The sequence below is a fragment of the Cinclus cinclus genome, unplaced genomic scaffold, assembly GCF_963662255.1.
Source record: "Cinclus cinclus unplaced genomic scaffold, bCinCin1.1 SCAFFOLD_32, whole genome shotgun sequence".
NCBI classification, from domain to species: domain Eukaryota; kingdom Metazoa; phylum Chordata; class Aves; order Passeriformes; family Cinclidae; genus Cinclus; species Cinclus cinclus.
In genome coordinates, this window is record NW_026912098.1 from 3,611,362 (window position 1) to 3,633,674 (window position 22,313).

Sequence of the window (22,313 nt, forward strand, 5' to 3'; positions counted from 1 at the left end):
TCCACGAGGAAAACCTGCAGGAAGCAGAGAGAAGATCAGGCACTGATAGAAAAGAAAAACCAGAAATGTTGTGGCAGGGGGAGTTTAGAGATCTCCAGAGGACCCCCCTCAGCAGTGCAGCCCCTCGGTCTGAAGAAGCCCCCTCCCTCCTGTCCCCCAGCCAAGCCTCTGCCCTCAGGGCTGGGGCTCCAAGGCGTGAAGCCCCTCCTGTGCAGGCAGAGCTGCAGCAGAGCCGTGGGGCAGCTCTGCAGCCCCGGGCCCAGTTCCCTCTGCAGAGCACAGGGCTGGGAGCAGCTGCCCGGCACTGGGGGCTCTGGGAGGGGGCACAGCTGGCTCAGGGTGACGCTGTCCCCAGTGCCCGGCTGTGGGCAATGCTGTCAGTGCAGCCAGGGAAGGAGCTGCAGCTCCCTTACTCCAACGCCATCACTGGGACACTTGGAACTCTCCCTGAGATTTCATTCCAACCTCGGAGCTTTAATCATGGATGCCAACCTTTCCAAGAGCATCTCTGAGTTATAAGATTAATGGGGAAAGGCAGAGCTGTTCTGGCACTGCACATGCTGTTGGGTTGGTAAAATGAGCAACAGAATTCCTTGGTTACAATAATGGTGCAGGACTCTCGTGGATCCATCTATTCTTAGCAGTACCTGGCGGTTTTTAAGGGAAACATGGGAGGATAATCACCCTCCACCTGAACAAGTTTAAAGCCTAGAGAAACTCTGAACTGGTCAGAATGCAGGACCAAATTCCTGCTCTCTCCATTCATTACTTTGTCTCACAGAACATGCTCTGGTCTCCCTGAGGGCATCAGAAAAGGTGAGATTTCTGATATCAAGAAATACTAGGAGAGATATGAGGGAAGTTTACAAATCTACTCTGAAATTCTTAAAATGTAAATTGTGTCTTTGTGTGTGAGAGGAGAGGATGTCAGGGAAATGGCTTTGATTTTGGTTACAGGTGTGTCCTCTATCTCTTCACTGTCTCTTTCTCCATGACAGAACCCAATGCCCAGAGTGCAGAAATGTCCAACAGCAGCTCCATCAGGCACTTCCTCCTGCTGGCATTGGCAGACACGCGGCAGCTGCAGCTCCTGCACTTCTGCCTCTTCCTGGGCATCTCCCTGGCTGCCCTCCTGGCCAACGGCCTCATCATCAGCGCCGTAGCCTGCGGCCACCACCTGCACACCCCCATGTTCTTCTTCCTGCTCAACCTGGCCCTCACTGACCTGGGCTCCATCTGCACCACTGTCCCCAAAGCCATGCACAATTCCCTCTGGCACACCAACAACATCTCCTACTCTGCATGTGCTGCTCAGCTCTTTTTCTTTGTGTTCTTCATGTCAGCAGAGTTTTCCCTCCTGACCATCATGTGCTACGACCGCTACGTGTCCATCTGCAAACCCCTGCACTACGGGACCCTCCTGGGCAGCAGAGCTTGTGCCCACATGGCAGCAGCTGCCTGGGCCAGTGCCTTTCTCAATGCTCTGCTGCACACAGCCAATACATTTTCCCTGCCCCTGTGCCAGGGCAATGCCCTGGGCCAGTTCTTCTGTGAAATCCCACAGATCCTCAAACTCTCCTGCTCACACTCCTACCTCAGGGAACTTGGGCTCTTTGCTCTTAGTGTCTGTTTAGGACTTAGCTGTTTTGTGTTCATTGTTTTCTCCTATGTGCAGATCTTCAGGGCTGTGCTGAGGATCCCCTCTGAGCAGGGAAGGCACAAAGCCTTTTCCACCTGCCTCCCTCACCTGGCCGTGGTCTCTCTGTTCCTCTGCACTGGGGTTTTTGCCTACCTGAAGCCCCCCTCCATCTCCTCCCCATCCCTGGATCTGGCCCTGTCAGTTCTGTACTCGGTGGTGCCTCCAGCCCTGAACCCCCTCATCTACAGCCTGAGGAACCAGGAGCTCAAGGCTGCATTGAGAAAATTGATGAGTCGGTATTTTCAGAAGCATTAAACTCTCTTCTGCTGCAGAACTTTCAGAATTTAACTCTCTAAAATCTCAGCCTTTTTTTTCCCTGTATTTGTCCATTTTTTCTATGATACTTTTTTTCTATTGTAATGTTTCTTACAAAATACTATATTATTAATCTTTGCATTTGTACATTACTATCTACCCTTCTTTGGAAACACAAATCTTGCAGGAAGTCTGTTCCCTTTGCCTTTAAATACAAACTGGCCCTGTCCTCTGAGTCCAAGATGCTTCCCCAGCCATTCTCTGTCTGCACAGGGGCAGTGCCTGTGAGCAGAGGTGGAGGGATCAGACTCCCAGCACAGCAGCACAGCCAGGGACAATGGCCCTGGCTCTTCCCACACCTGCTCTCCCCAACTCCACCCTCTCCTTCCCAGCCCTTCTGTGGCTGTAAGGCCGCAGTGCTCCGGCAGCTTGGGCACTGTCCTGCTGTGTGTCCGTGCTGTGACCGCAGGCAGGGACAGCCCATGGGCACAGCTGGGACACAGCTGGGCTGCAGCACAGCAGCTCCATCAGCAAAGGGCATCTCCTGAGGGCAGGCCAGGAAGGCTTTGCCCTCCTCCAGAGCTGCTGTCAGCAATGTGCTCCAGGAATGCCCTGGCAAAGCAGAGCCCAGTGCCTGGGGCAGAGGGGCAGTGTGCAGGGGGCACACAGCAGTGTCCTGGCACAGCCAGAGCTCCTGGGATGGACCTGAGGGAGCAGCAGAGCAGGGCCTGGGCTGTGTCTTTCTTCTGGGCACAGCCTGGGAAGGTGCCCCAGGGCAATTGTCCCACACCAGCCCCTGCCACCACCAAACCCAGCACTGGACTCTGCCCCACCTGCAGGAGGCTGTTTGTCCCTGCATGGAGGGACACCAAGTGAACAGGCCAGCAGGCCATGTTTGCTCTGTACTGAGGAGATTTCAGCAGAGTGCTGTGTTTGTGTGGGGAGATGAACCTGAGTGAGCACAAACACCATCATCAGCACTCGGGGGGGCACAGTTCTGGGGACACAAACAGTGCCTTGAAGCCACTTCACCCTGGAAAAACACCTGAACTCAGTATTGGGCCATGGTTAGGACTGTATAAAGACAGAGAAACATCCAGGGCAGGGAAGCTCCAGGGAGTAATGCCCAGGACAGCCAAGGACAGCACAGAGAGGCCATTGGGGTGGGGAGAAATCAGAGCTGCCTCCCTTCTGAACCACCCCAAGGACCTGGACAGAGCTGTGCTGTGTTCTGGGCACTGACCTGGAACTGAGGGATGTGGAAAAGGCCTCTGGTGTCAGGGATGTTGACAAGGCTGGGCAGTGTCACTGTGAGACCTCTCTCAAACCCCTTGGAAAGGGCAGAGCCATCCCAGAGGGTCCTGGGCACTTGGGAAGGGCAGACATGGAACCAGTCTGCAAACAGGGCAGGGAGGGACACTGGGACAGTCACAGACTGGTCAGGCTCAGCAGGGAAGGGCATGTGGCAAATCCTCCTGCAGCCATTGCAGGCACTGGCAGCACAAGGCAGGGATTGCAGAGCCCCCGTGGGAGGGAAAAGAAGGGGATGTTGTGTGCCCAGACTTCAGCCAGGCCTGTGACATGGTCTGCTGTGCTCTCCTCAGAGCCAGACTGGAGAGAGCTGGGCTGCAGGAGTGGGACATGGGGTGTCTGGGAATTTGGCTGAACAGTCAGGGTCAAATGTCACCCATGGGACAGAGTCCTCTTGGCAGCCACTCCCTGGTGACATCCCTCAGTGACCAGCCCTTGACCACCACCGTGGAACATTTCTATTATCGCTACAATGGCATGAAATGCACTTTCAATTCCTTTGTTTGTGGATATTCCCATGCTACAGGGAGCCTGTGACCAAACTCATCCAGTTAATGGTGACAGCGGAACATAATTGGGCAAGATGATTGAGTTGGGTAAATTTGTCTTGATGTCAGGTATCAACCAATCCAGTAGAAAAGGCAGAAAAAAACTTATGCATCTAAAGAAAGGCAGTTTGAAGTGGAAAAACCCAAATCCAACAAAAAAAACCCTACCAAAAAATGCTGTCCAAATGTACGCACAGCAAGACAAAAATCCCACAAACAAACCAACCACATAAAGCAAAGGCCAAACAGAAGGTAAGCAAATCCAGGGGAAATCTCCTATCAGTGGAAAATGTTTAAACACCTTGTGACAGGAGAGGATTTTGTCTATATCAGTGCTGTTTGGAAAGAAAAATGTCTCTAAATAGAAATCAATCCCCTACAGCCCTTGCCCCCCATTTCTCTCAGTTTATTTCTGATCATGGTGTGACATGGAATGGAACATCCCTTGGGTCAGTCCAGCCCAGCTGTCCCATCCCTGTTCCCTCAGGAACACTTACCCACCCCAAGCCCAGAGGTTGGAGGGGGTTGCAGACACCCCTCATGCAGGGTGAGCACTGTGACAAGGACAGGAGAACAGAACAACATTTACTCTTATCAAGGACAGTAGAACAGAACAGCACAGCCTTGGAGAAATGGATAAAGGATGTAGCTGAGGCAAACAGAAGCCACACAAAATTGCAAGCAGGATGCCAGCTTATCTCTACAAGGCTGATAAAGCAGAAATTATGCAAAACAAGGAAATTGCCATTTTTCAAAAGCAGGGATTGAGGAACAGCCCCCTCACAAGGACACCAGATGTTGAATACAGACCTCACAGAAACATATAAGGACTTGTGATAAGGGGTATAAATATGTCAGCTAAAGTCAGAGGAGTTGGGGATAGCTCATGAATACATTATCAGTGTGTCTGATATAATCTCTCTTCATTCGATGCTCAGTGCACTTGAATGGATGAATAATTGCCCCTGAGTGACCACCATGGTATAATAAAGAATATCTGTTTCCAAATACTCCAAACTGTGTTCAGGAGTTTCTATCCCGTGGGTTTCACTATAAGTGATTTCCTTGACTCCATTATGGCCCTTGCACGTTTTCACAATGGCCCCTTGGTTCCATGAGGTCCTGCTGTATGACCATGGACCCTTGGTTCCATTAGGGTCCTTATTGTCAAAATGGCCTCCTTGGTTCTGCACTGCCACAATGCTCTCCTTGGTTCCACGAGGCCTTGGTGTGTCACAACATCCCCTTGGTTCCATGAACTGCCATGGTGTCTCCACGGTCTCTTGGATCTGCAGTATCACAAAAGACAGTTGCTTACAAGCAGCCCCACAGTGTCACAATGAATATTTGGTTCCATGGGTCCCCACAGTGTCACAATGGCCCCTTGGTTCCCCAAAGCCTCACTGCATAACAATGGCCCCTCAGTTCCACGAGGTTTTGTGCTGTCAAAAATGGTCTACTTGGTTGTGCAGTGTGAAAATGGCTGCTTGGTTCCATGAGGCTCCTCAGTGTCACAGTGTTCTCCTTGGTTCCATGAAGTTCCTCAGTGTCACAGTGGTATCCTTGGTTCCATGAGGTTCCTCAGTGCCACAGTGGTCTCCTTGGTTCCATGAGGTTCCTCAGTGTCACAGAGGTCTACTTGGTTCCATCAGGCTCTGCAGTGTCACAATGTCCCATGGTTTCCATGAGCTTCTGTCCTATCAACCGCGTCCTTTGTTCCAGTGAGACCCTGCAGTGTCACAATGGCCCCTTGGTTCCATGAGGTTCCGTGGTATTGCCATGGTCTCCTGGGATCTGCATTGTCACAATGAACAATTGGCTCCATGGGACCCTGCTGTGTCACAATAAACCCTCAGTGCCATGAGGTTCTGGAGTGTCTCAATGATCTCCCTGGTTCAACGAGGCCATGGAGTGTCACAATGGCTGCTTGGTTCCATTGCTTCCATAGTGTCAACAATGGTCTCCTTGTTTCTGCAGTGTCACAGTGGACCCTCGGTTCCATAAGGTTCCCAAATGTCACAGGTCTCCATGGTTCCATGTGGCCCTGCTGTGTCACCACGACCCCTTGGCTCCATGAGTTTCTGTGCTGCCAACAATGGTTCCTTTGTTCCAATGAGGTGCTGCTGTGTCACACTGGACCCTGGGTTCCATGAAGTTCTTCAGTGTCACAAGGGCCCCTTGGATCCATGAGGTCCCACAGTGTCACCATGGTCTCCTTGGATCTGCATTGTCACCATGGACCATTGGTTCCATGTGGCCTCGCTGTGTCACAAGGGTCTCCTTGATCCCCTAATTCCCCTCAGTGTCACAATGGAGCCTTGTTTCTGGGAGGCTCCGAGCTGTCACCATTGTCTCCTTGGTTCCATGAGCCCCTGCTGTGTCACAAGGGTCTCCTTGGTTCCACGAGGATACAAAAGCTTTGCATAAACATTGAGCAACACCTGCTTAACACAGCTGGGAACATCTGTCTGCATTCCAAAGAGGGGTTAAAGGTGAGAATGGCACCAGCAGCTTCCATCTGCAACAGAGACACAGGGAAATGACAGGGACAGAGAATTCAGCTGAAAGAGTCAGAGAATTCTGATAACAGAGATCATTTCTGGTCACACTGTCCCTTGTAGAAAGGTGACATCATTCCAGGCAGCCTGTACTGAGTATGTGGTTCCTGAGTGGGGCTTTGTTGTTTAGGAAACCTGCTCAGGCTTTTCCATTCTTTCCTCACAAACAGGAAAACTTCTCCAATTATGTCCTCTAAGGAGCCCATGATGAGCCTGTGTTGGTGATGGAAGCTCAGAGGGACTGACATTGAAACTGCATGAAAAACAGAAACTCCCCAACAACATCTCAGTGTTAGAGAATTTAGGCATTTCTTTATTCCGGCCAGGGTGTTTTTGTGGCCAGCATGTGCAACAGAAATCATTCCAATCACACTTGCCAGCGTTTCACCGTGAAAATCATTCCATCACACATGGTTCTTTACTAGGCTTTTCACATATTTATACAGACAAACCCTAAGAAATGCCTGTTTCTGTAAAAAAAATACTGACCTTAAATTGCACAGCTCTTAAGATTGGACTTCCTATTGATTATTGATTCCTTTGCCTTTGATGTGAATTAACCCCTCATTCTTTCACTGTCTTCCAATCTTTTCCCAGACCAGGTGTCTCCACCCACACTGGGGGTGATGTTCATTAATGTTTGTTTACCTCCTGTGTATCTCCTGTCTATTCCCAATCTGTAGATGTTAAACTCATCAGGTCAACCTCAGTGAACAGAGTCTTTTGAAGAGAAATTTCAATTCCCCTTCCCCTGGGCAAAGGCAAACCAACCCCTGACTGAAGTTACATTAAAAAAAATTAAAATTTGTATCATGTCCAACAATTCCATTAGGTTCCAGCTAACAATGCTCTCCTTGGCTCCATGAAGCCCCACAGTGTCACAGCTTCCCCTTGGTTCCACAAAGCCCTGCAGTGTCACAAAGTTCTCTTTAATTCCATGAGACCCCACAATGTCACAGTGGCCCCTAGGTTCCATGTGTCCCACACTGTTCCATGAATCCTTAGTTCCATGGGGTCCTGTAGTGTCACAATGATCTCCTTGGCTCCATGGTGCCACAATTGCCACGATTTCCATGGTACCAAAACTGCCCCTTGGTCCCAGGAGGCCCCAGAGTGCCCCAATGGCCCCTTGCTTCCATGGCACCGTGTAGTGTCACAAGGGTCTCCATGATTCCATACTGCCCTGCAGTGTCACAAAGGCCCCTTGGTTCCCTGAGGTTTGGAAGAGTCACAATTCACTCCTTGGTTCTATGAGGCCCTGCTGTGTCACAATGTCCACGGTTCCATCAGGTTCCACAGTGTCACCATGGTGTCCTTGGATCTGCAGTATCTCAGTGGTCTCCTTGGTACCTGCCAGTACTGGGCCAGTGCCTTTCTCAATGCTCTGCTGCACACAGCCAATACATTTTCCCTGCCCCTGTGCAAGGGCAATGCCCTGGGCCAGTTCTTCTGTGAAATCCCTCATATCCTCAAACTCTCCTGCTCCAAATCCTATCTCAGGGAACTCGGGGTCATTGCTGATAGTGCCTGTTTAACTTCTGGATGTTTTGTGTTCATTGTTTTCTCCTATGTGCAGATCTTCAGGGCTGTGCTGAGGATCCCCTCTGAGCAGGGACAGCACAAAGCCTTTTCCACCTGCCTCGCTCCCCTGGCTGTGCTCTCCCTGTTCCTCAGCACTGCCACATTTACCTACCTGAATCTCCCCTCCATCTCCTCCCTATCCCTGGATCTGTCCCTGTCAGTTCTGTACTCAGTGGTGCCTCCAGCTCTGAACAGGAGCTCAAGGCTGCACTGTGGAGACTGATGAATGGACAATTTAGGAAGCATTTCAGTTGTAGAAAATTTCTGCATAGCTCTTGTAATAACTAATCTTTGATAGTTCTCTTGGTTTTGTTACTGTTTTTTTTATTTCCTTCACTGTTTTTTTCCTCTGTTTTCAGTTTTTAATATTGTCCATAAACTAGGCACCTTGTTTCTGCCATCTCTCCTATTTTCTTTCCTATCCACCTTTACTGTGACCCACACACTGTGTCAATGCTGAGCTCTGCTATTGGTGGTGTGACATGAAATAAAGGATATCCCAAAAGCCTTTTCATGACAGATGCTCCTTGTGTTCCCTTCCCTGGAGCTGCAGCAGCAATGTCTGTGTGCAGAGCTGGGGACAGATCAGTGATGGCACAGCTGGCCACACCATTCCTGATCCAGGCCAGGTGCCAGGGGCCCACCTGGGCACACTGCTGGCTCATGTCCACCCTGCTGTCCATCACTGCCCCCAGGTCCCTTTCTGCCTGGCCCCTCTCCAGCCACTCTGTCCCCAGCCTGGAGCACTGCAGGGGTTGGTGTGGTCAAGGTGCAGGACTCAGCTCTTGGTCTTGTTAAACCTCACCTTGTTAAATTTGGGCTCTGGATCCAGCCTGTCCCGGTCCCTCTGCAGAGCTCTCCTACCCTCCAGCACATCCACACTCACACCCAGCTTGGTGCCATCTGCACATTTGCTGATGGTGCACTGTGCTCCCTTCTCCACATCATCAATAAAGATGTTAAACAGGACTGGGCCCACACTGATCCCTGCAGGACACCACTGCACACACGCTGCATGTGGCACCATTCCCCACCACTCTCTGGGCCCCGATGTCCATCCAGTTCTTAGCCCAGGGAGGGGTGAACCGCTCCAAGCCACAGGCTTCAGCTTTTCCAGGGAATGCTGTGGGATAGGGTGTCAAAGGCTAAAGTTCAAGTAGACAACATCCCCAGCCCTCCCTGTATCCACCAGGCCCTGTCAGAAAACTCCTGGTGGGCAGGAGCTGGGCAGGAGGCAGCCGTGTGCCCTGGCAGCGAGGCAGGGCAGGAGCACCCAGGGCTGTGGGACCAGGACATCAAGGACGTGGATTATCCAGGGCACTGGGGCCTGGTTTGGGTTCCCCAGGGCAGGAAAGATGTCTGGCAGCTGGAGCAGGGTGAGGGAAGGGCCTCCAAGGTGGGGCTGGAGCCCTTTGGCTGTGAGCAGAGGCTGAGGGAGCTGGGCTTGTCCAGCCCGGAGCAGGGAAGGCTGAGGGGCTCCTCATCCCAGCCTGGCAGTGCCAGCCAGGAGCTGATGGAGAACACAGAGCCAGGATCTTCACCGGGGGGCCTGGGGGGAGACAAAAGACAATGGGTGGAAAGGGGGCCAGAGGGGAGATCTGACAGGACATGTGGAAAACCTTTGTTCCCATGGGCTCAGACAGGTTCTGAAATGATGCTCTGTCTCTGTCTTTTGGGATTTCCAGTTTCAGACCAATTCCAGCTTTGAATCACTTGGTCTGACCCAGTTTCTGAAGACTTGATAAAATATTTTCCATGTTAATCCAAATTTTGGAATGGGCCAGAGCAGATCTTTATGGGACAAGAGCAGTCCTGGGATGTTGGGGACCTGCAGCTTGCGAGGTGTGTGAGCACATGTCATAAGATGGGGCATTTGAGTACTTGAAGAAACGTCCAAGTTTTCCCACCAGGAGAGAACGTAAATTTCCTGGATGTGTACTGATGGCAGGAGAAGAAATCCTGCTCTTCCCCTCTACCTGTGTTACCACTGTACTGTCTATTATTTCATGTCCCTCTTCATTTGGGTGTTTCCACCTCTCCTGTTTAAATGGCCTCATCTAAGGACATCTCTTCACTAGACCAGCTGGTTCTGTGGCCTTCCCATTGCTCCCAGATTTCCTTGTCCAGTTGTTCTCTGGTCATTCCACATCAGTCAACATCATAATTGTGTTTATATCTGTCACAGAATCAGCTTTTTCTAATGTCTTTGTATAAAATTGTTCCTGCATGGAAATCCCTTGTGCATGGAAGAAATATTAGGCACGGCTTTGATATTGCAGAGATGAGGGAAGAATTTTGATCTTTATTAAATTTTATAGTTGGTACATTATTTTACGTTGGCCATGAAGAGAAACCTTCCTGTGCCTCTGAGTCTCAGCAGTTCCTGACCCCCAAAGGACACAAACCTGATGAGCTGTGGTGCCCACTGCACTGGTGGCTCTTGCACCTCCCTCCACAGCCACAGCAGAGCTCCCTTGTCCCACAAAGTCCCTGGCAATGCAGGCATGAAGGAAACAGGACAGGCTGTGGGGATCAGGGGCAGGGCACGGCCAGGGATTTGGGGTGGTTGTGAGCCCAGGGCAGGAGCCGGCCCTTGGCCTTGCTGAAGCTCATCCAATTGTCCTGGGCCCATGGCTCCAGCCTGGCCAGATCCCTGTGCAGAGCTTGCTGCCCTGCAGCACAGCCACACTCCCAGCCAGCTTGGGCTCCCCTGGACACTGACTCAGGGTGCCCTCCATGGCCTGGTGCAGATCAGCAAGGAACACATTGAACTGCCCTGGCCCCAGTCCTGAGCCCTGGGGACACCCCTGCATGTGGCTCCATTGCCCAGCACTCCTTGGGCTGCACTTGTGTTTGCCATGGAGCTGGGCCTGCCTTGGCTTCTGTTTGCTGACCCCAAATGAACATCCCTCTGTGTCTGGGGCAGCTCCTTCTCCAAGGAAAGCAGCTGGGACTTGGTGCCAAGGAGCTGAAAGCTGCAGGCACAGCCTGGACTGGAGGAAGCTCAGATTTGCACTGGGCTGCTCTGAGTGCCAGGGCTTGGATGAGAGAAATGGTGGGGTGGGGGTAGGGACAGAGTGTGATTGATTGTCAGCCATAAAGGGTCAGAGACCATGAGGAGGTGCTGGGGGTCAATATCAGCTGGAGATTGGCAATATCCATCTATAACCTGGAAAAGAATAAATGGGAAAACGATATATTCTTGCTCATGGTTTTTAAATGACATGTTACAAATTCAGTGAAAGCTTAGACAAGTTCTGCCTTATGCTCAGGTTTCTGGAAGTAGCTCTGATTCAAGTACCTGAACCCCAAATTGCCTTTGCTCACAAGTTCCTTTTAATGGCAAATTATGTCTAGTATAAAATGAATTATATATTTTGAATGGACTCAAGATTAACAGACAAGAGACTTTAAATCAAATACTTAGTGCAAAGGATAAACCAAAGAAGTACAGGTAGATACAAACGCAGTGCACAACAAAGTTACCTATATTACAGCCAGTGAAGAAATAGCAGAGATCAAGAGTCAATGGAACTTACCACTGAACTGATGAGGGAGTGCACATGGAGCCCTTTCACTCAGCTTCCAGAAAAGGAACCACAAAGATTCATCATTCAGACTTGGGAGTGAAGCCCTACCTGTTTCCATGGACTATGCAGAAGAGTTTTGTATGGTGAAAGTTTTGTGTATATTTTATAGTTTGTACAGTGAAGTGTGTGTCACTCAGAAATTCAAGGCTTATCTCCCTCCCTTCAGTCTGCTCTCAAGGCAGGATGTTCATGGGCAGCTGGGAATTCCACCTCCCTGGCACCAGAGATAACTCAGCACAGGACAGATGTCCAGCCTGGGTTATCTCAGCAATTGCTGAGAGGGGGAAGATGCCCTGAGTGATGGCCCAGCTGATGGACAGAACAGATGAGCTCTGCTGTGCCACAGGGGAAGTCCTGCTGCAGGAACCTCCTGGAACCAGGGGGCCGTTGTGACATTGTGATGGCTCCTGGAGCCAAGGAGAGAGACCATGGTGACACCAATGAACCTCCTGGAACCAGGGAGAGAGACCATGGTGACACCAATGAACCTCATGGAACCAAGGGGCCTTTGTGACACTGCAAGGCCTCAGGGAACCAAGGAGTTCAAAGGTCTCAAACATTCTTTCCAGGTTTCTGCCTTGGGGAAGGGGGAACCTCCTTGGTGGCACCTTGGGCTGGCACACACCTGAGGAGTGACTCTGTTTTTAATGGAGAAAGTTAGGAATTCTAGATTCTTCTAAAAAAAGTAAAGGAAAATCCTGTCTCTGTCTCAGTGCAGCCAGTTCTCCAAGCAAAGCAGGTCCCAGATGAGGGAGGACAGACAGGATGGAGTTGGGGAGTATGGAGCAAGGTTGTCCACACCGGGTTAGACCTCAAGTCACAGCTCCTCTGAGCAGGCCAGAGCTCCTGAGGAGAGACCCTGGATCAACATCAGTCACAGAGTGCTGCAGTCAACTCTGCTCTAAACAGAGCAGTACTAAAAACGATTCATTCAAAATAGGAATGGATATTTCTTAAAAGCTCTTTGAAATATTTCTCCCTAATTGGAATTGAAAACCTTCCTGATGAACTGCACCAGACCAGAGGGAAATCAAGGCAGAGCCGTGGTTTGTCAGGACTTGCTTGATCCCAATGAGCCCCGTGGTGCATTTGGTGCTGAGCCCTTGAACCTCAGGGCCTGAGAGGAGATTGCAGTTATCTTTCAAAGAGTGAGAGTCAGAAGAAAAACCCAAAGTGTCTCAAAGCCTTAATGGGTTCCACTGAGGTCCATCCCTAACAGGATTCTCTTTGACTCCTTCGAGGAGAGAATTGGGGGATATGAATGTCCAAAAACATCTCAGAGACTGAGAGATGAAAGGACAAAGGAAAGCACCTCAAAAATTGAAGTACCTTAAAGATCCCATGAGCCCCACTGAGTGTTGTTACTGACAAAGGCTCTCAAGAGACTAATTAAACCAGAGAATGGGAGGCCATGATTGCACAAAGCTCTCAGAGACTCCAAGGCAAAAGCAAAACCCCAAAGTCCATGGAAAAACCTGCAGTCCCTGGGAGCATGAAGGAGCCCCACGGGCCATTCCTGACCAAGGCTCCCCAGGGACTGGTCCCAGCAGATCCCTGAAGCCACTGGCATGTGGGGGGATGCTGAGGGCAGGACAAGGGCTGACAGTGCCCAGCCTTGCTGGGGCTGTGCCAGGAGGCCCCAGGGGCTCAGGACAAGGTGTCTGCTCACAGCCCTTGGTGGCACAGACCCTGCTGTGCCCCAGGCCACCAAGACTTGGCTTCTCTTTGTCCCCTCCTGTCATCACTGCCTCCAATTTCCTGCTCTGACTGCAACCTGGGCACACTTTCTCAGTTGTGTCCCTCAGTGGGAACCATTAAAAGTAAAAGTAACTTTGGACTTTGATTCTGACTCGGAGTTCTTGAGAGGTTTCCTAACAAACCACAGCTCTGCCTTGATTTCCCTCTGGTCTGGTGCAGTTGATGAGGAAGGTTTCAACTCTACTTATGGAGAAATATTTCAAGAAGAACTTCTAAGAAATGGAACCACATTCCTATTTTAAATGGTGTCCTTTTTATTACTGTTCTCTAGAGAGCAGAGGTGATTGCAGCATTCAGTGACCGATACTGATCCAGGGTCACTCCTCAGGAGGTCTGGCAAAGAGGGGTTTTCCTCTTTTCTTGAAGCAATTTTCTAATTTCCCCCACTGCAAACAGACACACTCCTCAGGTGTGTGCCAGCCCAAGGTGCCACCAAAGCCACTGCAGAGCTGCCCTGGGCCAGCTGTGAGGGTGGATCATCATCCCAACCTGCACTGGGCACTGCCAGGGGCTGTGGCCATGGACACTGCATGGACCCCACTGCTGGGTTTGGGTGCCACGGCAACTGTGAGAAGTTTAATATTCCTTGGAAACCCTGGGGAGGACTGGAACATACTGGGGAACACTGGGAATGCTGAGGGGGAAACTGGGTGGACTGGGATGGACTGGGGGCTTACACAGAGACACACTGGGACATACCGGGACATACTGGGAGTGATACTGGGCAATACTGGAACTAATTTTGAATACTTTGAGCAATTCTGGGGTATACTGGGACAAACTGGAGACACTCTGAACAGCGTGGGGATGACGGGGGACACTGGGGTGTACTGGGTATGACACTGGGGAGAACTGGGAGAGAGTAGGAATGAACTCAGGTGTATTGGGAGGGACTGGAGAGGCGCTGGGGTAGTATTGAACTGCACTAGGGATGAACTGGGCTGTACTGGGAGGGACTGGAGGGGTTCAATGGGCTGCTCCCACCCCCGCCCATCGTTGCCCTCAGCCAATCAGCGCCGGGGATTGGGGACTGGGGGCGGGGCCTGGTGACGGCGCCATCTTTTATTGCCTATAACTCCCATAATGCACCGCGGCCCGATAGAGCCCCATTGGAGCTGGGACTACAACGTCCATCATGCCCCGCGCTCCACAGAACTCCGCTATCTGCCCCCCTCCCCCCATGTCCCATAAGCATCCCCCAGACTCTCCAGGATCCCGAAGTGCCCCCTCACCATCAACTCAGAAGCGCCCAAGAGCGGCTGCGGATTCCCTGGATGATCCCAGCCCCACAGATTCCTGTTACAATCACTTCTGGGAATTCATCTCCTGTCATCTCCCGCGGCCCCACAGCACCTCGTAACAGTTTCACTCTTAAAATTCCTGCCGTGCACCGCGCCCTAAAGGGCCCCGTTAGACCTCCCCAATCTCCCCCCAAATGCTCCCGAACCGTACACGTTCCGCCCTGAGCACCTCAAGTCTCAGCTCGGACTCAAAAGTGTCCCCCAGGTGCCTTCCCGGACCCCCCCGTCCCAACCACTTCCGGGACTACAGCTCCCATCATGCTCCGCGGTTCCCGTAGAGTGCTATTCCAGCCGTGACTTCATCTCCCGTCATGCACCGCGCACTCCAGAGAGACATTGCGGCTGCGCCTTCAACTCCCGTGATGCTCCGCGGCTCCATTGAACAGTATTCTACCCGCGCCTACAACTCCCATCATGCCCCGCGCCCCAGAGAGCCCCGTTCGAGCCCCCCAAGTGCCCGCCCGGACCCCGAAGGGCTCCACATTCCCCTCCCTCACCTCCAAGTTTTCCCCCCGGACCCCCAAGAGCTCCCCCGGACGCCGAGGTGTCCGTCAGAATCCCTCAGTGCCCTGCCCAGTGCCCACCCTGCTCCCTGAAGTGTCCTCCAGACCCTCAACTTCTCTCTGAATTCCCTCCACAGACCCAAACCTGACCCACATATACCCCACAAGTGTTTCCAGGGACCCCAGAGTGGCTTATTTTACCTTAAATGACAAAATGATAATAAGGATTACAAAAGGACTGAAAAAAAACCTAATTAGTATTAAGAAGGAGAAATGGAGAGCCAATAATTAAGGGAATTGTGTTACCTAGAGCCAATGATAAGTAATTTCTCTGGTTGCTAAAAATGTATAGATTTTTAATAGAAATGCAAAAACAATAGGTAATAAAACATTATTTCTTCTTAAAAATGGAAAAAAAATATTTTTTAGTAAATTCAATTATTTTTAAATTATTAAAATTAATAAAATTTCCTTTTATAGAGATAAAATATATAATGTAATTATTTACTTTATTTTGTATAATAATTTTGGGGGGATTTTTTTTATGTTTCAGGATGTCAGTCCCAGGTGGGCAATGTCAGACACGGTGAGGGTGGGGGTGAGGAGCAGGTTGTCCAAACACGCTCAGCCCTGAAAGGGATCATTCTTCTCTATGCCCAGATCTCCTAAGGAGACATTCAGCATCAACATCACCTGGGGAGTGCTTCAGTCACCTCTGCAGTGAACTGAAAAATAAAAATAATATGCCCTTGATTAAAACCAAAAATCCTGAGGTGCACTTTTAAATCCCCCTTCTTAACAGAGCTCCAAAGTGACTGCAAGCAGCTGCACAAGCCCTGGAGACTTGAAGACAATGGAAGGAAGACAAAGAGCTCCCAAGGCCTTTGTGTATTTTAATGATGCCCAGATTTGGGGATTTGGGGCTGATGGCAGGAGCCTGAGGCACTGAGAGAAGGTTGAAGAAGCTGCTGCAGGAGTCAGCAGCAAAACTGCAAGTGCCTTGGAGCATCAGTGGCCGCCATGAGTGAGGGCAGGGAGTGCCCAAGGCTCCCCAGGGCCTGGGGAGAGCAGATCCTTGAGGGCAGGATGGCAGGAGCCAAAGGCTGTGAGCAGGGAACTGCAATGCTGAGCAAGGCCTGGGCTGTCTGGAGGAAGCAGAAAGGCCAAGGCTGAGCCCAGGCCTGGGACAGCAGGGCCTGTCCCTCACGGGTGGCTCGGGGCTGTTGCTGGGGCAGTGGGATGGCAGGGGCAGCAAGGACAAATGGCATCAGCCTGCAAGCCCTGCCAGCCTCCTCAGGGAGGGCCGAGGCAGAAGCAAAGTGCGGCCCCTGCCAGGAAAGTTCCTTCTGTGGGGCCTGCAGAGGCCCTGCCCGAGCCCAGGGGACAAAGGCCTGGGTGCCTCTGGCCCTGCCAGCCCTGCCCAGCCCTCGGCCATCTCTCCTGCAGCCTGTGCCCCCTGTGCGTGCTGCTCCTCTGCCCTGGCCGGCTGCGCTCGCCCATCTCGCTGTCCCCCCCAGCATTTCTCAGCCCAGCATTTCTGTGACCTCCCTGGGCTCCCTGCACCCGGCGCTGCCGGCTCCTGGCACACAGAGCCGTGCCGTGGCCCGGCCTCACGCTGGGACACCTCGGCCACCGACATTCTGCCCTGGGAGGGACTTTTGTGTTCCCTCAGCTCCCGGGTGAACCTTCCCGGCTGCACTTTGGGGAGGATTCCTTCTCTTCCCTCTGCCAAGGAAAGCTCTGTCTGCTGCTGTTCACAAAGGGAGAAGGGCTGGTGGGAGGTTATAAGATGTGGTGGTCAGAGTCTGTTTGGGGTACAGGGACCATGAAATTATTGAGTTTTTAAATACTCTGTGAAAGAAAGAGGGACATCAACAAAACTTTTACAATGGAATTATGGAGATCAGTCTTTAGCCTGTTCCGGATGCAGATTTGGAGAGTAACACATTCAGGTATTGATTTTTGGAGGGGAACGGTTCTTAAGAACAAAAGGGTCCAGAAAGAATGGCCACAATTCAAGGAAGAAATGTTGAAGGAGCAAGAGCACACTGTCCCTGTATTCCAGAATGTGAGCTAGTGAGGAAAATGAGTTGCCTGGTTGGGCATGAAGCTCTTTCCAGGAACTCAGGGGAAAAAGAAGGTGTGTCACTTTTGTACAGAGGGTAAGGAAGCTCAGGTAGTGTTTAAAAATGTCTTTAGGTCATGCAGAAAGAAAAGCAGAGAGGTGAAAATTCCATTAGAGCTTAACCTGGTAACGGCAGTGAAAAATAATAAAAAATATTTTTATAAATACATTAACAGCAAAAGTAGGGACAAGGAGAACCTTATCTCTTTATTGGCTGCAGTGGTGAATATACTAACTGAAGATGAGAAAAGGTTTGAGGTACTTGACACCTTTGTTGCCTCAGGTTTCAACAATAAGACAGGTTGTTCTCAGGACCAGTGTTCTCCTGAGCTGGTGGATGGGGACAGGGAGCAGAACAGAGCCCTGTAATCCAGGAGGAAGCAGCTGGGGACCTGCTGAGCCACTCAGATGCTCACAGGTGTCTCTGGGAGCAGATGGGATCCATGCTAGGGGGATGAGGCAGCTGGTGGATGAGCTCTCCAAGCTGCTGTCCATCATTTCTCATCAGTCCTGGCTCAGCAGGGAGGTCCCAGAGGACTGGAGGTGCCAATGTGACCCCATCCCCAGGAAGGGCTGGAAGGAGGATCTGGGGAACTCGAGGCCTGTCAGCCTGAGCTGGGTGCCGGGTGAGGTGATGGAACAGATCACCTTGAGTGCCATCACAGGGCACCTCCAGGATGGCTGAGGGATCAGAGACAGCCAGTGTGGATTTCAATATGTGCATTGATGATCTGGATGAGGGCATTGAGTGCAGCATCAGCAAATGTGCAATTGGCACCAAGCTGGATGTGAGTGTGGATGTGCTGGAGGGTAGGAGAGCTCTGCAGAGGGACCTGGACAGGCTGGATCCAGGGCACAAATCCACCAAGGTGAGGTTTAACAAGACCAAGAGCTGGGTCCTGCACCTTGACCACACCAACCCCTGCAGTGCTCCAGGCTGGGGACAGAGTGGCTGGAGAGGGGCCAGGCAGAAAGGGACCTGGGGGCAGTGATGGACAGCAGGGTGGACATGAGCCAGCAGTGTGCCCAGGTGGGCAAGAAGGCCAATGGCACCTGGCCTGATCAGGAATGGTGTGGCCAGCAGGACCAGGACAGTGATTCTTCCCCTGTGCTCAGCACAGCTCATTGAGTGCTGTGTCCAGTTCTGTCCCCCCCAGTTTAAGAAGGACATGGAGGGGCTGGAGTGTGTCCAGAGAAGGAAAGAAGGCTGGTGAGGGCTCTGGAACACAAGTCCTGTGAGGAATGACTAAGGGCGGTCCTGATCCCAGAATCCTGGATCTGGTCCTTACCAGCAGCTGGAGCATGAAATGTGGTGTTTTCTGGCTCCTCCACTGCCCCGATCATGAAATCTCCCAGTGTCAGCACACACCATGTCTAGCTCTTTGCATGCCCAAACAGCCAAAATCTGGCAATTTCTGGGCACCACCACTGCCCAGCTCTGGAAATTTGTGGGTGCCAGGACTCCAGATAGAGCAGATTGCTGGCCATGGCAGAGCCTAAGTCTGGGATTTGCCAGCATTGGTGCTGCCCAGATCCCTCCATTTCCTGCTGCTGGGGCACTCGAGGGGTCAGACTGAGGAGCAGGAAAGGTGACCCTGTGGTGGGAGCTTTTCTTGGCTGGAGCAAAGGCTCAGCACACAGAGACTTTCCTGGCACTGTGCCCTGGGCCAGCAGGGATTGTGCTGCTGGAGCCGAGTCTCAATTTCTTCTCTCAGGCAGATTTAGGACACAGAACATGGAGGAGGCAGAGCTGACTCTCAGCTTTCTGGAGTCCTCTGTAAGAATCCTGTGTCTGAAGCACCCTGGGAACAGGGTTTCTGTGCCAGGGGTGGGCAATTCAGAGCCCTGTTTTCCCCCTTGGACTGAAGGTGTGGCACTTGTCATTTCCGAGGGAACTAAAGGAAGAGTTTGAGATAAAGTCTTAAGAAAGGGTGATTCTATGATAAATGCAAGCACAATTAGGATATTGACTAATGTGGAATGACCAGAGAACAAATGGAGGAGGAAATATGGGAGGAATGGGAAGGCCTTAGAACCATCTGGTCTAGTGAGGAGACGTCCCTAGACATGGCGATTTAAACAGGAGAGGTGGAAAAACCCAAATGGAGAGGGACATGAAATAATAAACAGTACAGTGATAACACAGGTAGACGGGAAGAGCAGGATTTCTTTTCTTGCCATCAGTACACATCCAGGAAATTTCTGTTCTCTCCTGGTGGGAAAACTTGGACATTTCTTCAAGTACTGAAGTGACCCAGCTAATGAGATGTGCTCATGCACCTTGCAACCATCAGCCTACAGCCCCAGAGGGCTCCTGTCCCATAAACATCTGCACTGGCCGATTCCAAAATCAGGAGCAGCATTGTCCAGGGATCGTCAGGAAGCTGAGGTTGGAAGGGACCTCAGCAAGTCTGCAGTCCAGGCTGTCAGAAACTGGATCAGACCAAGTGGTCCAAGCTTTACTTTGGTCTGAATTTGAAAATCCCAAATGACAGACACAGGGTAGCATTAGAGAACCAGTCTGAGCCCATGGGAACAAAGGTTTTCCACATGTCCTGTCTGATTTCCCCTCATTCTCCTTGCCTGAAATAAGAAATGACTGGACATGAGGACTCAGAGATTTGTGGGGAATGGTTCCACATCCAGCATGTTTCCAGTGGTGTCCTCCCAGGATCAGTCTGAGCCCAGTCCTGCTTAACACCTTTATTGATCATCTGGAGAAGGGAATTGAGTCCACCATCATCAAATGTGCAGATGGCACCAAGCTGGGTGTGAGTGTGGATGTGCTGGAGGGCAGGAGAGCTCTGCAGAGGGACCTGGACAGGCTGGATCCAGGGCACAAATCCAACAGGGTGAGGTTTAACAAGACGCAGAGCTGGGTCCTGCACCTTGACCACACCAACCCCTGCAGTGCTCCAGGCTGGGGACAGAGTGGCTGGAGAGGGGCCAGGCAGAAAGGGACCTGGGGGCAGTGATGGACAGCAGGGTGGACATGAGCCAGCAGTGTGCCCAGGTGGGCAATAGCACCTGGCCTGGATCAGGAATGGTGTGGCCAGCTGTGCCATCACTGATCTGTCCCCAGCTCTGCACACAGACATTGCTGCTGCAGCTCCAGAGGAGGGAATACAATGAGTATCTGCCATGAAAAGACTTTTTGCATATCCTTTATTTCATTTCAAACCACCAAGAGCACAGCTCTGCATTAACACAGTCAGTGGGTCAGAGTAAAGGTGGAGAGGAAACAAAAGGAGAGATGGCAGAAACAATGGGCTTGGTTTATGGACAATATTAAAAACTGAAAACGGAAAAAAATTTAAAAACGAAGAGAACTATCAAAGATTACTTTTATTACAAGAGATACATGGAAATTGGCACTTCACTTTCAGAAACCACTTAAATGTTTCTGAAATTGTCCAGACATCAGTGTCCACACTGCAGCTTTCAGCTCCTGGTTCCTCAGGCTGTAGATGAGGGGGTTCAGGGCTGGAGGCACCACTGAGTACAGAACTGACAGGGACAGATCCAGGGATAGGGAGGAGATGGAGGGGGGCTTCAGGTAGGCAATGAAAACAGTGCTGAGGAACAGGGAGAGCACAGCCAGGTGAGGGAGGCAGGTGGAAAAGGCTTTGTGCCTTCCCTGCTCAGAGGGGATCCTCAGCACAGCCCTGAAGATCTGCACATAGGAGAAAACAATGAACACAAAACAGCCAGAAGCTAAACAGACACTAACAGCAATGAGCCCAAGTTCCCTGAGGTAGGAGTGTGAGCAGGAGAGTTTGAGGATCTGGGGGATTTCACAGAAGAACTGGCCCAGGGCATTGCCATGGCACAGGGGCAGGGAAAATGTATTGGCTGTGTGCAGCAGAGCATTGAGAAAGGCACTGGCCCAGGCAGCTGCTGCCATGTGGGCACAAGCTCTGCTGCCCAGGAGGGTCCCGTAGTGCAGGGGTTTGCAGATGGACACGTAGCGGTCGTAGCACATGATGGTCAGGAGGGAAATCTCTGCTGACATGAAGAACGCATAGAAAAACACCTGAGCAGCACATGCAGAGTAGGAGATGTTGTTGGTGTGCCAGAGGGAATTGTGCATGGCTTTGGGGACAGTGGTGCAGATGGAGCCCAGGTCAGTGAGGGCCAGGTTGAGCAGGAAGAAGAACATGGGGGTGTGCAGGTGGTGGCCGCAGGCTACGGCGCTGATGATGAGGCCGTTGGCCAGGAGGGCAGCCAGGGAGATGCCCAGGAAGAGGCAGAAGTGCAGGAGCTGCAGCTGCCGCGTGTCTGCCAATGCCAGCAGGAGGAAGTGCCTGATGGAGCTGCTGTTGGACATTTCTGCACTCTGGGCCCTGGGGTCTGTCATGGAGAAAGAGACAGTGAAGAGATAGAGGACACACCTGTAACCAAAATCAAAGCCATTCCCTGACATCCTCTCCTCTCACACACATAGACACAATTTACATTTTAAGAATTTAAGAGTAGATTTGTAAACTTCCCTCATATCTCTCCTAGTATTTCTTGATATCAGAAATCTCACCTTTTCTGCTGCCCTCAGGGAGACCAGAGCATGTTCTGTGAGACAAAGTAATGAATGGAGAGAGCAGGAAGATGGTCCTGCATTCTGACCAGTTCAGAGTTTCTGTAGGCTTTAACCTTGTTCAGGTGGAGGGTGATTATCCTCCCATGTTTCCCTTAAAAACCACCAGGTACTGCTAAGAATAGATGGATCTACCAGAGTCCTGCACCATTATTGTAACCAAGGAATTCTGTTGCTCATTTTACCAACCCAACAGCATGTGCAGTGCCAGAACAGCTCTGCCTTTCCCCATTAATCTTATGACTCAGAGATGCTCTTGGAAAGGTTGGCATCCATGATTAAAGCTCCAAGTTTGGACTGAAATCTCAGGGAGAGTTCCAAGTGTCCCAGTGATGGCACTGGAGTAAGGGAGATGCAGCTCCTTCCCTGGCTGCACTGACAGCATTGCCCACAGCCGGGCACTGGGGACAGCATCACCCTGAGCCAGCTGTGCCCCCTCCCAGAGCCCCCAGTGCCGGGCAGCTGCTCCCAGCCCTGTGCTCTGCAGAGGGAA

At 51.4% G+C, this 22,313-nt stretch overlaps 2 protein-coding genes across 2 annotated transcripts; one reads left to right on the forward strand and one right to left on the reverse strand.

The window, feature by feature from the left end:
- Positions 1-1,189: 1,189 nt before the first annotated feature.
- Positions 1,190-1,954, forward strand: LOC134057401 (olfactory receptor 14J1-like; the record flags this gene model as incomplete). Its single annotated transcript, XM_062514388.1, has 1 exon — positions 1,190-1,954. A coding segment is annotated over one exon (765 nt), but the record flags the coding sequence as incomplete, so codon positions are not given.
- Positions 1,955-19,487: 17,533 nt separating this feature from the next.
- Positions 19,488-21,175, reverse strand: LOC134057402 (olfactory receptor 14J1-like; the record flags this gene model as incomplete). Its single annotated transcript, XM_062514389.1, has 2 exons — positions 19,488-19,613; positions 20,714-21,175. Coding segments are annotated over 2 exons (588 nt in total), but the record flags the coding sequence as incomplete, so codon positions are not given.
- Between the last annotated feature and the right edge of the window lie 1,138 nt (positions 21,176-22,313).